The sequence below is a fragment of the Bidens hawaiensis genome, unplaced genomic scaffold, assembly GCF_021521415.1.
Source record: "Bidens hawaiensis isolate Kalapana, Puna unplaced genomic scaffold, B.hawaiensis_p1.1 tig00001461_1, whole genome shotgun sequence".
Classification (NCBI taxonomy): Eukaryota; Viridiplantae; Streptophyta; class Magnoliopsida; order Asterales; family Asteraceae; genus Bidens; species Bidens hawaiensis.
The window spans coordinates 1,342,877-1,360,957 of record NW_027491082.1 but is presented as its reverse complement, the minus strand read 5'-3'; the positions used below and the strand labels follow the sequence as shown (position 1 = coordinate 1,360,957).

Genomic DNA, 18,081 nt, shown 5'->3' with positions numbered 1-18,081 from the left:
GTAGTTGGGTTTAAACATAAATTTGATCACCGTTGGGATGCTTTGGAAAGCTATGAAACAGTCGAGTCTTCAATAAGAGGAGTGAATGTCATCTTGGAGGAGATCAAGGCCATGTTGTTCTTATTGTTAAGAAATAGAACTAGTTTTTGGTTTTTACTCGGCTGATTGGAACATGTGATGCTCTTTTGACATTTGTATGTAACTGGTTTAAGTGATCAAGCATCTTGCTAGTTGGTTATGTTTGTAAGAATATTTTCCTTTGTCGTTAAAAAGACACATAATTAATATTTCAAAAATGAAAAATATATAAACAACAAAAGTTGACGTTGCAAATTTCAACGACTGACTTGCTTTGATTTAGACAACTAGGTAAATTTCAAAAACTTCCTAATACCGCATTCTTTTCAGCATGCCGAAAGAGGATTCCTCACGATATAAATCAAAAGCCAATCCCTTTTCTTACAAATTACTCCATGATTTCAATAAAACAAACATTATTTCTTTTATCGATTCAATATTGACAGTTAACTGAATTAATCGAAAACCGATTAAGTGAAAAACGAATCAACCTTGGTTATTGGTTTTCTTTATGTACTCTCAGTTAACTGAAACTAACCAAATTGAACCATTCATATTAGGAAAATTGGATTCTAATAATGCAAACTATTGAGCATTGGTCAATAATAATCCCAACTAACAATGTGGGATTAAGGTTGTTATTGGTAACGAAACTGAAAGTTGGAATTATTACTACTCACATTGTTAGTTGGAATTATTATTAGCCGATGCTCGATAGTTTGGATTATTAAAATCCAATTTTCCTTCATATTATCATATGGTTATAGTTTTTATACCTAAATTTCATGTGTTAATAACTCAAGTTCATGTAATTCTAAGCAAAAAGTTTTTACTGAAGTTGGATTTTGATTACTAATCGAAATCAACCGAACTAAAAACCAACCAAGCCGATTTTGGTTATCTGTTTCTGTGAATGAATGTGTGAAAACCAGATTCTGATTTTCGATTTTGATGGAGTGGAATAATCAAACCGAACCGAACCGAACCGAACCGAACCGATACCCACCCTAGTTCAAGTACGAAACCTCTAGCGTTCACACATGGTTGTTGGATTTGGATTTGCTACAAACGTATTACTAACTTACACGCAAAGTCTTCTTCCTATTATCACACATTATTACTTATAAACTCACTCCACATCACAAAAAAAAAAATCAAATTAAAAAAAATAATAATAATAATAATAATAAAATGGCTTCTTTACTCTTCCCAACGCCACCATCAACCACCACCACCACCACCACAAACCGTCGGTTACTCCCACCCCATTCCCGCCCTCTACACCACCACCGGCCCCCGTCATCTCGCCGGAAAACCACCCTTCTTCGTCCACTCCACGTATCCGCTCCACCGTCACCCTCCACCACCACCACCACCGATGAACTATTGGATAATTCAAAATTCACATGGAGAGATCATTGGTACCCGGTCTCGTTAACCGAAGATCTCGACCCGAATCTCCCAACACCCTTCACTCTCCTTAACCGGGAACTCGTTATCTGGTTTGACAAAACCAATAACCAGTGGGTTGCTTTGGAGGATAAATGTCCCCATCGGCTAGCCCCTTTATCCGTAAGTTTACGGTTTAGGGTTTGTAAGTTAATTAGTGTTGTCATTAGAGCTCGAGCTCGGTTCATTCTGATCTTTATTTCTAAAGCTCGAGCTTGGTTTTTGATTAGTTTTTCAAGCTCGAGTTTGACTCGTTTACTGTTTATTAATTAATTTTCCATGTTTATATTATTTTTATATTTTTTTTCATTATGATTTTATATATAACATAAGAAATATTATTAAGTTACTTTATCATAATATTATATATATTAATATTTATTAAATATGTGCTCAACAAGTGAAGCTCGGGCTCGGGCTCGGGCTCGGGCTCGTTTATTAACCAGCCTTACTTTTAAGCTCGGGCTCTGGCTCTGGCTCCTTTCGGCTTGGATCGGTCGAGCTTTTTCACGAGCTGATCTCGAGTAGCTTGGCTTGTTTGCACCTCTAGTGTTGATGTGGATGAATATTATTTGCAGGAAGGAAGGATTGACGAGAACGGGCATCTGCAGTGTTCGTACCACGGATGGTCTTTTGATGGGTGCGGGTCGTGTTCTCGGATCCCGCAGGCGGCTCCTGATGGACCGGAAGCTCGGGCAGCTCAGTCGCCCCGAGCTTGTGCTACCCGGTTCCCGACTATGGTGTCTCAGGGTTTGTTGTTTGTGTGGCCGGATGAAAATGGGGTGGAACGAGCTCGGGCGACCAAGCCTCCTATGTAATTATCTGGATCTTTTAGTATGCATATGTGATCTAGTGTTTAGTTTGGTTAAATGATTTGTTGATTAATCTTAGATATTTATTGGTTAAGTGTTAATATAATATTTCATTAAAAGGCTACTTTTTTAATAAACAATTAATGTGTTGAAACTTGAAACAATGGTTATAAACATAATAATATTACACTTTTGAATAAAATGATTTAGAAGGTTTATGCTTTGAAAATACACTCAGGACTGCTTGTTTTCGACATGTTTTGTGTATAAGTTACTTGTTTGTTTTACCCATTTGACCCGTTAGTACTAAAGCATAACGCATATTGACCAACCTATTGATAAGTAACAATCAAAGTTTCCAGTTTTGGTTTTTATGTTATTTAGTAGATTAATTAATCCTGAAGATTCAATTGTCAAATGTTAATACAACGTTTAATCCATGTTAAATTGAAATGGGCCCACAAGACTTTCTAAGGATGCTTTAGAAATTGTCATATTTCCTTTTATAGAAAGTTCTAATACTTTTGCCTTATTTTTTATTATGATTAGTGTGCTTGACATTACCTATTTTTTATGATTAGTATGCTTTACATTACCTATAGACATAGTTTTAAGTAGTGATTGTTTAACCCATGTGACTTGTTTTCTATTGAGTTAATTGTTTACTTCACCCGTTTGACCCGTTAGTAATAAAATGTAACCCAAATTGACCAACCCGTTAACAAGTAAATGGGTCAAAGTTTCCATGATTTGAATGTTGTTTTTGGTGATTATTTAGGTTACCAGATGACTTTGAAAAGCCAGAATTTTCCACAGTGACGATTCAACGTGATTTATTCTATGGTTATGATACCCTAATGGAAAATGTTTCTGATCCCTCACACATTGATTTTGCCCATCATAAGGTGAATAAATGCAAGCAAAATATTTTTGTATATATTTAGCTAAATTCTTCTTTTCTTACCTTCTAAAACCAAAGACAGATTATTGTAAATTGGATATACTTTTACAGGTTACTGGTAGGAGGGATAGAGCTAAACCACTGCCATTTAAGATGGATTCAACTGGCCATTGGGGCTTTTCAGGAGAAAATGATGGGAACCCAAAAATCAGTGCCAAATTCATCGCACCTTGCTATTATATAAACAAGTAAGTTTGGTTGCATCCTCGTATCCAAAATTACCACGTTGTCTTCTAGTCACCAAAATATTAATTTTGGTCCACAAGGTTCCTCTGTTTTGTTATTGCTGATGGATATTTTGGTTTTCACACGCTTTTATAAAATAATGAAAACACGTAAGGTATTGTGTATTATTGAGTGCTCGGATAGATATGAAAGAAACTTTTGTAAGTCTTAATTCTGAAAAAGATAAATCTATAATTAATAGTTCTATCTAGTAACTTCTATTAAAGCATGTGTTTGATTAAATGCAACAATTGTTTATTGTTGAGTTTATATAGTTAAAACGATCTTGATGTTGTAGACACTAAATGCATAGGTAATTTGTTTCCTTGCAGGTACATCTTTGTTCATATGTGTTAAGGATTATATAATGGATTTGCATTTTAAAAGTACTTACCCTTGTTGATTAGTGTTTCGTGCTCCTAGTATCATCCAAAACTAGTTATCAGGTCTCTAAAGGATTAGACAACCGGAAGTAGAATATGTTTATCCAAACTTAAAGCTGGTCTTTAGATAATAAGTTTCAAAAAGCAAATCCAAGCACCCCCTTAGATACATGGCAGATATAATCTGCGTGCTAAACCACACGCGTAATGATAAACTTGTATCTTTGCTGTGTTTCCAGAATAGAAATCGACACAAAACTCCCTATTGCCGGTGACCAAAAGTGGGTAATATGGATTTGTTCCTTCAATGTACCAATGGCACCCGGAAAGACTCGTTCCATTGTTTGTAGTGCTCGAAACTTCTTTCAGTTTACAATGCCCGGGCCCGCGTGGTGGCAGGTAACATTTTTTAAAATCTCATTATACAATGCTAGTATGCTGCATGCCCATTTCATGGGTCCCGTTTATTTTTTTTTAAATGTATATATTAGACAATATAGTTTAGCTAGAATAGGCCCGGCCCTATAACTATTATAGCTGGCCCTAGTAGAATGTACAATATCTATATATAGTTCTATATTGCATCTATAATCTATATAAATGAAAACCCTAAAATCCTACGTGTCGTGATGTGGTCGCTCCCCCCTTTTATGGAAGCCATCAGATTGCTTGATTTTTAAATGAAAGCCTCTCATTGATTTAACCCAAAGTCATGGATATGGGTCTTACCAAAACCAGATAGCTTTTAAATGGGTTATAACATTTCATTAAATTAAAAATTAATCTTACCAATTATTTCATATGAAATTCCTATAAAATAGGGATATACTAAAATTTAATATCCAATTTAAAAAGAAAAAAATATTATTTATAATTAATAAACAATTTTATAGTAAAAAATATAAGCGGGTCATGAGTCACCAAATCCAGATAGCTTTTAAACGGGTTATAACATATCATTTATTTATGAAACCCTTTCATCATCAAACCCTAAGTATATTATTAACTTTTTTACAATAAAGAAAATTAAAATCTAAAAAATAAATATTAAAAAACGAAAAATGTAAAACAATCATTCTCTCAAGCCATCAGATTGCTTTATTTGTAAATGAAGACTTTTCACGCATTTGACCCGAATTCACGGGTAGAGGTCTCACCAAACTCAAGATAGCTCTTAAACGGGTTATAGCATCTCATTATTTTAAAAATTAATCTCATCAAATATTTGATATGAAAATCCTATAAAATAGGGATATACTAAAAATTAATATCCTATTTTATTTAAAAAAAGATATTATTTATAATTAAGAAACAATTTCATAATAAAGAAAATAAACGGGTAATGGGTATCACCAAACCCAGATAGCTTTTAAACCGGATTATAACATATCATTTATTTGTGAAACCATTTTATCATCAAACCTCAAGTATATTAATTATTAACTTTTTTACAATAAATAAAATTAAAATCTAAATATATATATATATATATATAGGCTAAGTATAAAATGAAAACCCACTTGAGTTAAAACTCTAGAAACCCATTCTCAATGAATTTTTAATTAATGTTTAAATCTTGTGGTCCACAATTAAAGTGAATAAAAAATGTAAATATAAATATAACTTTTTCTCTCTCCTGAAAACATATATAAAAATTAGTAAAAAAATGTTAAAAAATAGCAAAACATTTTTTTTCGATGTTTTGTATTAAATGTTACAACATATATTACATGTAACCCAAAAAAAAAAAAAAACGATGTTACATAGGGTTTTCGCGGGTTTTCACAACTCAAGTGGGTTTTCATTTTAACCTTACCCTATATATATGTGTGTGTGTATATATATATATATGTATATATATAGGGTGGAGTTATAATAAGAAGTGAAGTGTGTCTAAAAAGTGAAGGAAGTAATTTGGTACGTTAGATTTGATGATCTGATGGTCTAGATGAAAAGTGTGTTTTTTAGGCGGTGTGTTTTATTTTAATACTTGTTTTATAACACTCTAGGGGCATATTCGTTCAGTGTGTTATAATTTTTAAACACAAGACCAAGAACATCAAGAACAATAACACACTATGTTGAACAAAAACACAATAAACATCATACTAATGCATCAACTTTTAACACTCTACGACACGTTATTCCTCTTTGGCATTTCATCAAACAGTTGGCGTGCAACACACTATGTTGAACATGATGAGCAAAAAACACAATAAACATCATACTAATACATCAATTTTAAACACTCCACGACACGTTATTCCTCTTCGGCATTTCATCAAACATTTGGCGTGCAGGGATTATGAATTGAGGATGCATAATTGGTTGAGGAAAATAGTGAAAAACTATTAACGTCTTCATTGACGTTCAATAAATAAAAAACACAACATCATCTTCACCCACTAGCCTACCAACACGAATCCACCACCGGACCACGACCATCGCGAACCCCCTCTATTATAATCCGAAAACCACCATCCCCATTCGGAAAACGTTGCAGCCTTAAATCATCACTTCTCCACAGTTGTACAACCCCAAAATATTCCCCGACTACCACCACAATTCTTCATCAGCGGTGGTGACATCCGGTGGATGAACGCGATGGTAGCGGTGGATGGCTGAACGCGGTGGCGGTGGGCAGCGATTGTGACTTCCGGTGGTTGAATGCAATGGTGGCGTTGGATGGTTAAACGCGGCGGCGGCGGGCGGCGGTGGTGACTTCGGCGGCAGCGGCGGGCAACAGTGGTGACTTCGGCGGCAGCGGTGGTGACTTCCGTGGTTGACCTGATTGGTGTTGGTGGTTGCTTGAACGGCTGTGATAGCATGTTGAACCGGAGGTGGCTAGTTGTAGATGGTGTTGTGAAAATTGAAAGAGTTAGGAGTAGGGTTTTTGTTTTGATTTGAAGAGAAGATGATCTGATGTTGTGATTATGTTAAAGAGAGAGAGAGAGAAAGAGAGAGAGAAACATTTTCCCATCCTACCCCCATGTGTTAGTTTTAATCTAATGGTTCTAATAACTTCCTACACTTCTTAGGAAAAGTTTACTTTTTATTCTAACCTTGCTATATATATATATATATATATATATATATATATATATATATATATATATATTAAAAAAGAATAATGTAAAACAACCCCCGTAATACGGGGGATAAAATCTAGTTCATATCAAATACAATCAATATACAATTATTTACCAAAGTTATTTTGGTATCAGAGCCTAGGGTTCTGTGCGTTCTTCCTGCCGTCACTCTACCCTACATCTCAAATTCTTCTGTCTTTTTTCTTTTCAAGATGGCCAACCAGCTTATTCCTTTCACCACAACAGAGAAAATATCACACAACTCTCACAAATTCGGATTTACCCTATCTCCTTCAAACTATGGCCATTGGAAACTTATAATACAACCCTTCCTCACCACACACAACCTCTTTGGCTACGTTGATGGAACCATTCCCTACCCTCCATCAACAATCCCAGCCTCTTCCGGAAAAGACAAGGACAAGGAAGGAGCAGCACCATCAACCCAACCCGGATTATACAACCTGGTTGTGTAATGATGCCCATGTTCGTATGCTAATCATCTCCACAATATCAGAAACTTCTTTTCAACATGTTCAAGGAGTCACCTCACGTGATCTTTGGCTCGGTCTTGAACGAGCATATGCCCCACACACTTCCTCTCGAGAATTTACCCTGAAGACACAACTCTTAAAGATCCAGATGAAGGGAGATGAGACTTCGACTGCCTATCTTGCTAGGGCACAAGAATATGCCAATGCCCTTGCAAACATTGGCCATCCCATGCCAGACAAAGACATTGTTATGCTGGTTGTTGCAGGTCTTCGTGACGAATACAATGGCGTCAAACAAACTTTGTTTGCTAGGCAATACACAGCTGTCTTTAATGAACTTCCAGGCCTTCTGGAAGATCATGAGTTCCTAATACGAAAGCCGAATTTTGCACCTACATCTGTCCAAGCCTTCCCGGTTGCAACTGCAGCAAGTTCATCCTCAGCTTCTGGTGAAACAGTCCAGGCTATTCAGCAGTTGGTTGCTCGTTTAGGGTTTCAATTACAACCCCTACCAGGTTCTTCACAACACTCCATGCCTCAAGCCTTCTATACAAAAAGGGCTGGACAGTTTAATTATAGCCGTGGTCGTGGCAATTGAGCTGGCCGCGGTGGTCGAAACTACAACAATAACAACAACCGCAGCCAGGGGACTCGAAATTCAGGTCAGTTCAGTTGGGCATCTAACCAAAACACTGTCTATGGAACTTGTAACAGGTACGGGATTGGACATGTCCCATCTGAATGCCCAAACAGAGACCCATCCACAATCAGATCAAGACAACCTTCTGCTAATTATGCGGACTATCGGTCACAGGCTTCTACAACCTGGCTCCCGGACACAGGTTCTAATGGTCATGCAGCACCAGATATGTCAGGTTGACTCTGTTGAGCCTTACTTTGGTGCTGATAATCTTCAAGTTGGTAATGGTATGTCTCTCCCTATCTTACACGTTGGCTCCAAAACAGTTACCTCTCCTAACAAAACCTTTTACCTAAATGATATTCTTCATGTACCCGATCTTAAAAAAAAATCTCCTTTCTGTCCAAAAATTTTGTGAAGATAATCATGTTTATTTTGAATTTCATGCCACTTTTTTTTCTGTGAAGGACAAGTATACACACATTACCCTCCTCACGGGTCCAAGTGACGGTGGACTCTACTCTATCAAACTTCCATCAAACCAGCCAATTCCAAAGTTTGCTTTTTCAACAACTCGTGCTACCACAACATGGCATCAACGATTGGGACACCCACATTCTCAACTATTCAAGACAATGCTTTTTAAATATCATTTACCTATTTCTGCTAAGACTTTTGATTTCAATTGTAGTTCTTGTTTAGTTGGAAAATCTTCCAAACTACACTTATTACCTTCTGATTATAAAAGTACTCATGTTTTGAATTTAGTGTTTTGTGATGTTTGGGGTCCCACCCCTGTGACTTCTTATGATGGCTATTCTTATTTTCTTTTATGTGTGGACCATTTCTCTAAATTTATGTGGTTGTTCCCTTTGAAACGTAAGGCTGATGTCTTTGCCACTTTTAAACAGTTTGTCATTTTGGCTGAACGACATTTCTCCACCAAACTTAAGATTGTTCAATCCGATTGGGGAGGGGAATTCAGAAACCTTTCATCTTTCTTTGCCTCTATTGGCATTATTCACCGCCTTTATGCGTTTGAAACCATCTCGCACACACTCCAGCATGTCTCTGTTTGAACATCTATTCAAACGCAAACCTGATTTGTCATTCCTTCGTGTTTTTGGCTGCCAATGCTTCCCGTATCTTCGCCCCTACAATCCTCATAAAATGGATTTTTGTTCTACACCATGTATCTTTCTTGGTTATAGCACTTCTCATCATGGATATCATTGCTTTGATCCCATTACCGAACGCATTTACATTGCCCGTCATGTTCGGTTCCAAGAAACAATTTTTCCTTTTTATGTCGCCCTCACCAATCACTCACCTAAACCTTCACAAAACGATCCTTATGTTTCCTTTTACCCTACCATCTCCATTCCCTTACAAACTGAGTTGTCACCAGCCCAACTCAACCCATCTGAACCACCTTCTGCTCAACAATCACCACCACCCACTATCACACCACAACCCACTACTACACCAGCAGCCCACTCCACACAACCAGCCCATTCACCACAACCAGACACCTCTAACACAAATCAGGCCGCTACTACCTACTCCCGTCGGCCCAAACAAAACCCAACATCCTCCCTTCCAGCCTTTGACCGCTACTCCGACCCTCCCGAACCCACAACCTTTACACCGTCTGACGCACCCCCACAACAAACCCAAACCTTTCCAACAACATCTCGTCAACGCCCACCAAACCTACGTCCCAACCCTAAACAAACCAACCCTTATAAACCTACCGCCTTTCATACCTCAACCGCTTCCCCTGACATTGAACCAGCTTCGTTTACTGTTGCCAACAAAGAATTTCATTGGCGCAAGGCTGTGGCAGATGAATACTCTGCGCTTATTCGAAATGGTACGTGGTCTTTGGTTCCTCGTGCTCCTAACACAAATATTGTTGACTGCAAATGGGTGTACAAAGTCAAACGGGATCAAAATGGGGCAATCAAGCGCTACAAGGCGTGCATGGTTGCTAAAGGTTTCAACCAACAGGCAGGTCCAACAGGCAGGTCTAGATTATATTGAAACCTTCAGTCCAGTGGTCAAGGCTACTACCATTAGGGTTGTTCTTTCCCTAGCTGTTACAAAGGGGTGGTCCCTAAGACAACTTGATGTTCAGAATGCGTTTTTACATGGGGATCTAAAGGAAACCATTTATCTGAAACAACCAGAATGATTTGTTGATCCTAAGAAGCCGAATCATGTGTGTCTCTTACATAAGTCTCTATATGGTCTTAAATAGGCTCCTCGAGCATGGTTTGAAAGGCTCTCGGCTGTCTTGACTGGTCTCGGCTTCAGGGGTTCTAAAACTGACCCCCCCTTATTTATCTATACACATAGAGGGATACTTTTGTACATGCTGGTCTACGTTGACGAATGACGACATTATTTTGACAGGAAATAACAGCCGTGCCATTGATCACATTGTTCGGTGTCTCAGTCAAACATTTGCTATCCAAGACATGGGGCTTTTGTCTTACTTTTTGGGTATTGAAGTGGTTCGTAGTGGGTCTGATATTATTCTCTCTCAAAAGAAGTACATTGCAGAACACTGCTGACACGTGCAAATCTCTTTTGGTCCACACCGGTTACCTCTCCTTGCACTACCAGCGCCTCACTTTCCTTTGGTGATAGCTCTCCTTTTGCTGACCCGGCTAGATACAGACAGATGGTTGGGGCATTACAGTATGTTACATTCTCTAGACCAGATATTACTTATGCGGTTAACAAAGTTTGTCAGTTTATGCATTCTCCCACTGAAAATCACTGGTCTGCTGTTAAGCGTATCTTACGCTATTTACACGGGACATCTCACCATGGGCTTTTAATTTCCAGTTCCTCATCTACTGTCCTGCATGCCTACACGGATACTCACAGCTTAACAGCCTTTTCTGATTCAGACTGGCTGGTTGTCCAGATGACCGTCGATCCACGGGGGGATATGCTATCTATCTTGGATCAAATCTTGTTTCTTGGTCAGCCAGAAAACAAAAGACTGTTTCTCGGTCATCTACTGAGGCAGAATACAAGGCCCTGGCTAATACGGTTGCCGAAGTGACTTGGCTTGAGACACTTCTGACAGAACTTTGTATTCCTATGAAGATGACTCCAATTCTATGGTGTGACAATTTGGGGGCCACTTACTTTACCACTAATCCGGTGTTCCATGCCAGAACAAAGCATGTAGAAGTAGACTTTCATTTCGTTCGAGAGAAGGTTGCTCAAAAGAAGTTATCTGTCCAATTTATCTCCACACGAGATTAGATTGTTGATGTGTTCACAAAACCTTTACCATCTGATCGCTTTCTCTTTTTGAAGTCCAAGCTGAAAGTCCAGTTCCGGCCTTAGCTTGAGGAGGAGTATTAGACAATATAGTTTAGCTAGAATAGGCCCGGCCCTATAACTATTATAGCTGGCCCTAGTAGAATGTACAATATCTATATATAGTTCTATATTGCATTCATATCATATACAATCAATTACAATCAATATACAATTATTTACCAAAGTTATTTGTATAAAATGCTGTATATTACAGGTTGTTCCAAGATGGCATGAACATTGGACTTCAAACAAAGTATATGATGGAGATATGATTGTGCTTCAAGGTCAAGAAAAAATCTTTTTGTCAGAGTCAATGGATGGTTCCACTGATGTCAACAAACAGTATACGAAACTTACATTTACACCAACACAAGCGGACCGGCTTGTGTTGGCGTTTAGAAACTGGCTCAGACGACATGGCAATAGTCAGCCTGAGTGGTTTGGTCATGCGAATACCCAATCATTGCCCTCCACGTATCTTTCCAAACACCAGGTACTTAAAAAAGAGATAACTGATATGTTGGACTGGCAAGATAAGTGGGTCGGGTTTTAATGGGCCTTTCTAGTTTAGGTCAAAACGGGCCGGGTTGGATTGACCGGTAACTACTTTTTCGGGTTTTTTTTTTTTACAAATGATTTTTTATTGTGATTGCAAAAATGGCAAAATGCACTGAAGATATTCACCAACAACAATCACTGATTTTAGCAATCAACCTGTAAGAAAACAATTTCATCTCTAAGTTTGAAAAATATATTTTGTGTGATCATTATACATATAATATACACCAAAGTGGGCATATAACATGCAAGACAGCAATTTTTGAAAACATAGCAAAAAGATTTGAGTCTGCTCATAGTAAACTGTAAATTGGTTGCTAAAATCAGTAACAAAATGTACGTTGGTTTTTATTTTTGCATTTAATTTTGAAGTTAAAATAATTTAGGAGGTTGTATGTTGGTATATTCGACCAAATTCCAACCCGATCCTCTTTTAACTAAACCTTTTTATTCGACTCATATTGGACAAAAGGCCGCAGAAATTGTATATTCGGATCGATATTGACACCTCAATGTTGGCATCCGGGCTTATGTTTTATTAATATTGTGTTATTTGTGACAGATGCTGGATAGATATGAGCAGCATACTCTCAAATGTTCTTCATGTAAAAAGGCTCATAAAACATTTGAGACACTGCAAAAGTTGTTAACCGGGACGGCTGTTTTATTTTGTGCTGCTGCTGGTATTCCTCCCGAGATCCAGTTACGTGTTATTTTTGCTGGGCTGGCGGTTTTGAGCGCAGGTTTGGCTTATTACTCTCATGAACTTCAGAAGAACTTCGTTTTCGTTGACTATGTTCATGCTGAGATCGATTAATTGATTTGTTTGTTTAAACAATGTTAAATACTTGTTTTTGTAAGGTGGTCATAGAAATTAGAGTGTTTGGTTCGTTCATATATGTATAGCTAGATTGTGTTGTGTCTGAAGTTAAACCAAGATTTGTGCGCATATAAACTGGTCTTTTACGCTTGTGTTAGCCTACGTGTTTGTCAGTCCCGCAAAGCAAATCAGAACAGGTTTTAACGGATTTCAGCGAAGAAGTTAAAACCAATGGCTCAATCAGTCCTGGTTTCACCACACCTGTTTCATAACAACCAAATTGAATTTATTTCTTAAAACCAAAAAATCTACCATATATAATTTATGTTGAAAACCTAAAACATAATTCAGTTTAATTGGCTTCAATATGTAATTAAATATGAAGCACCTTTAGTTTAATCTATCTGAAATATTTGGTTGAATGAAAACCGATCACCGAAACTGCACAAGCTATGCAATACTTTTTATTAAACTGAAAAAACGACAAAGGAGACAAAAAAGGAGTTTATTCAACTACGATATTTAGACCACAATTAAAGCTAGGATCGAGACACACATAACTTGATCAAGCAACCCAAACTCTTTGGACCCGCCGCCTAACTCATTCGGTGTCAAGGCCGTTGGCATTCTTGTTGTCGAGGCTGTCCCGGCCTGTGTCCATGCCGTTCGGCTTCACGTTGTGGAGGCCGTCCCAGGGGTCCTTGTCCCAAGGGTCCATGTCCCAGGGGAAGCCGTCCCGGGGGATCATGCCGTTCGGCTGCCCGGGTGCGAGCCCCAGGGGGAAAAGTGGACCTCGCCGTTCGGCTTCACGTTGCGGAGGTCGTCAGGTCCCAGGGCCCCCAGTCGCCGTTGGTAGTGGTGATGATGCTTGTTCTAATTGCAGAAACCACAGAAAAAGCAAAGATGGCCGTGAAGGTGAGTGTAAATAGTGCAAGTTTTGCCATTTTTCAAACACTTGATGGTGTTTGATGGTTGCTAGTGAAGGAGTATTGTGCTTAATTTATAGTACAAATACTGGATTTGCATGCTAACCACGTGGAGAGGATGCAGATTTATTGAAACTACGTAGTTGATCGACTGACCTAAATGGATAAGATTTTCATTTCATTTACACTACTTGTGCGGTGATGCCATATAGACTTATACAAGTGGATTTGTTTTTATTTGCAGTTTTGTTTTTACACTACATGCACCATGCATGGGAAGCACGTGGATAGGATTAGCTTAACATATTAATAATTACAATACTTAGTCTAGTTAAGTTTTAATCAATCCAGGGTTGTCTCTGGGGTGAAATCGTGCAACTCATTATTCTCATTCACCTTCTAAAAATGATTACACGCATGTATTTATAGACAAACAAACTTATTCGCTAACTAAACAACTTATGCGCTACCTAAACATATCCGCTACCAAATATACACGCTAACTAACATATACGGTAACTACTTCAACACCCCCCGGGCAAGTTGGAGGTGCTTCAACTCCAACTTGAAAATAACGGAGCATGGTACGGACAGCGGCGATGGCAAACAGTTTGAGATTGCAATGATAAGGAATTCATGCAAGTTGGCCCTGAAGGAATTAAAAGATTTGATGAAACCAGAAAACATATGCACAAAGAGCACCAAGAGCATCGGTTCAGTAACTTGCAAACGTGGGTTCGTTCAGTTATGTTACGAGCCGATCAGGCAGATTATTAACACGTGCATGAACGACAGAAAAGATATCCACCAGAGAAAACATATGCACTGGAAATATATGCTCCGGATAAGGTAGATTTTCTTTTTAAAATGGGGAAATTGTTAGGCATAAAATGGTTTTTAGGAAAGAGAAAGGTTGATGATGGTTTGTAGAAGATCCGTCATTTGAAATGGCGGATGCCAAATTAAATATAGGCCTTGTCAGTTTTTGTCTGGTGAGGTGGACCAGACACTTGTGTTCCGCCATTTGAAATAGCGGATCTTGTATATTTTATTCGTGTTCCGCCATTTCAAATGATGGATGTCAATTTACAGTTGACCTGCGATCACCTAGCTTACCCCTATATGTCAAAAGTATATTTGTTAGACATCCGCCATTTGAAATGGCAGATATACTCTTGACATCCGCCATTTCAAATGGCAGCTGTGAACAGTGCATGTACCTTTCTCTGACCCACACATTCTTTGTATTTTATTATGTTTCACAGACATTCGTCATTTCAAATGGCGGATGTGAATAGTGATTTTATGCTTGATTTGATAACTCCCCTTTATCTTTTTATATATTTTTTTAAGTTTATTTTACATTTTAAAAAATACATTTTTTTTAAAACTAATGCCAAGAATAATTTTTAAGTTTATTTTACATTTATTTATTTATGATGGTTGAAATGAGTCGGGGTCAACTGACACATAAAACATTTTTTGTTTCAGCATTCTAAAAAGGGCTAGAGCATTGGCGAACCAGAAATATTTTCCTATGGGTTTGGGTTTTTTCGGTGCTCGACTTTTCCCGGAGTCAAAGTTTTTAGGCCCGGATGGGTTGGGTCGATCATTTGGAAAAATAAATAAAACATAATATTAGTATCATAACAAAAGTATATCGTCGTTGTTTTCGGCCCCGAATTGGTAAAGGAGGCGATAGTCTGGATATGGTTGATAGAAAAGAATTGGCCGGTGGTTGTTTTTGGCTCTTTTTTATTTGAGTTTTATTTAGATACTTTGTTTAATCAGTGGCGAAGCTTGGACGAAAATTTCCGGAGGGGGGGGGGGTTGGCTCAAATTTTCAACCGAAAACAGGTGAATTTACACTGAATATACAAATTTTCGAGCGAAAAAATGGTTAATTTACACTACTGCATAAAAAATAGGCCCCAGGCCTCAATAAGCTCTGTCAATGTGTCAATTGACCTGACTCATTTCAACCATCATAAATAAATAAATAATCATTTCAACTCGATATTTTAAAAAAAATATTATATGAACTACGGTGGCTTTACTAATTCTATTTATTTTTAAAAAGAATATTATATGAACTACAGTGTCGCCTTACTAACATCTAGAATATTCTTGTTAATTGCATTAGTTTAAAAAAAATGTATTTTGAATAAAGTAAAATTAAATTAAAGTATATATAAAATAGATAAAGAGGAGGTTGTCAAATCAAGTACAAAATCACTATTTACATCCGTCATTTGAAATGGCAGATGTCTGGCAAATATAATAAAATACAAGTTCCTTGTTAATCGGTGGTCAGAGGAAGGTACATGCACTGTTTACATCTGTCATTTCAAATGGTGGATGTCTATGAAAAATACTTTTGACATCTAGGTGACCGCCGGTTAACTATAAACTGACATGCGCCATTTGAAATGGCGGAACACGAATAAAATATACAAGATCCGCCATTTAATGGCGGAACACAAGTGTACTCACCAACAAAAACTGACAAGGCCTATATTTAATTTGACATCCGCCATTTCAAATGGCGGATCTCCTACAAACCATCACCAACCTTTCTCTCTCCTAAAAACCATTTTATGCATAACAATTTTCCCATTTAAAAAAAAATCAGATAAGGTATCTGGCGTATAAGATATACGCCGGAAAAGATGAACATATGAGCTAAAAGTTGGAAGTTGAAGCAAGTGTTTTCCGGTAAAACGTCGCCGGTAAAACGTGAATACACCAAGGCTTCCAATTCTGATATGTTTTTACTGGAAAACTTATGCGCCGGATAAAGGTATCCGACGTATAAGATATACGCCGGAATAAGAAGAATCATCGCCGGAAAAAGAAGAATCGTCGCCGAAAAATATTGTTGCATTGGCTGGAAATTGCAATTAGGCCACGGAAAAACGGTTACTACCGGAAAATCGTCGGAAAACCTTGAAAGTCAACAAAAACTTCAAATCGAAACGTAGATTTGAACATGAAATCATTCAAAAACAATTAAAAACTCCGTCGGAAAACTCGCAAGAATATGCCGGAAACATGAGGTCCGAACGGAGGAATTGATGAAAACAATCACTAACAAAGTGATTAAGAATTCAATCAAGAACGACATTCAAACCAAAATCGAAATGAATGAAGTGACATCGATTCAATGAATCGAGAAGAAAGGAAAAGGTAAGATGATCTTAACCATATGAGATCAAATGGAGATGAAAACCCATGAATCGAAGATGATGCGGAAGCGGATCGAGCAAGATGCTCTGATACCATGTAATCATTTAACTCATGCTTCTCATTCACTTTCTAAAAATGATTACACGCGTGTATTTGTAGACAAACAAACTTATGCGCTAACTAAACATATCCGCTACCAAACATACACGCTAACTAACATCATAACAAACTAAAACAAGCGTGCAACCGGTTAGTCCAATTGCCCTAAAGTATCTAGCACATCTCTACTTAGTTAACGTTTATTATGATTACACTAGTCAACCGGTTAATCCAATTACACTAAAGTATCTAACACATCCCTACTTATTTAATAATGTTTATTATGACTACAGTGTGTTCAAGTTAATAAGATGTACTGTGACTGCGTGTGTTCAAGTTAATGCACATGTCTTTGGTGGTTATTTCGTTATATGTTGTTTGATTATCTTTGCAGTATGGTGGTTGGTCTGGGTTATGGGGTTGCGATATCATTGGTTTCCAGCATGAGGAGTCCTGAAGTAATGTCCGTTGGTGTTTTCTTTGCGCTCTTAAATGGTGGATTGTTTAAGGTGATCATGTTGTAACATCTCGGATTTTTCGTATTTGTATTCTTTTAAGTTTAAATCGATTCGGGAACGTAATTTGGATCTTCCGAACTATTTAAAAAATTGTATTTATTGGTATTTAACTTGGTTTAACTTATTTTATAATTTCATAACTTTCAATTATGCCAAATAGCCCTTAGAAACCTTTAAAATCACTTAAAACGGCTAAAAATCACATTTTCAGATACTTCAGGGACTAGTTTTGTTAATTCTTTCCTATTTTCGATTAATTTAACGAAACTTAAACTCCAAGAAATGTTATAGCTGGTACAATTTCATTTTCTTTGTGTCCAAGCCAAATTTTGTTAGTTATTGTACTAGATTTTCTCATTAAATAGATTATTTTGTTTCCTAATTTGTTTTTAACATCCAAATCGCTTATTTTTGGCATAAATAGAGTAAAATTAAGGTCCAAAAAAAGGATTATAACTAAAATACAAGTCCATATTTATAAATTACTAATCATGCACGAAA

General features: G+C 37.4%; 1 protein-coding gene across 1 annotated transcript; it reads left to right on the top strand.

Annotated features, from left to right (window-relative positions):
- The first annotated feature begins 1,269 nt into the window (after positions 1-1,269).
- LOC143577653 (pheophorbide a oxygenase, chloroplastic-like) lies at positions 1,270-12,963 on the top strand. The gene is made up of 7 exons (XM_077061421.1): positions 1,270-1,650; positions 2,106-2,341; positions 3,118-3,244; positions 3,352-3,488; positions 4,148-4,307; positions 11,688-11,966; positions 12,594-12,963. The coding sequence occupies exons 1-7, from the start codon at positions 1,270-1,272 to the stop codon at positions 12,846-12,848; spliced, it is 1,575 nt and encodes a 524-aa protein (XP_076917536.1). The 3' UTR covers positions 12,849-12,963.
- Positions 12,964-18,081: the final 5,118 nt, after the last annotated feature.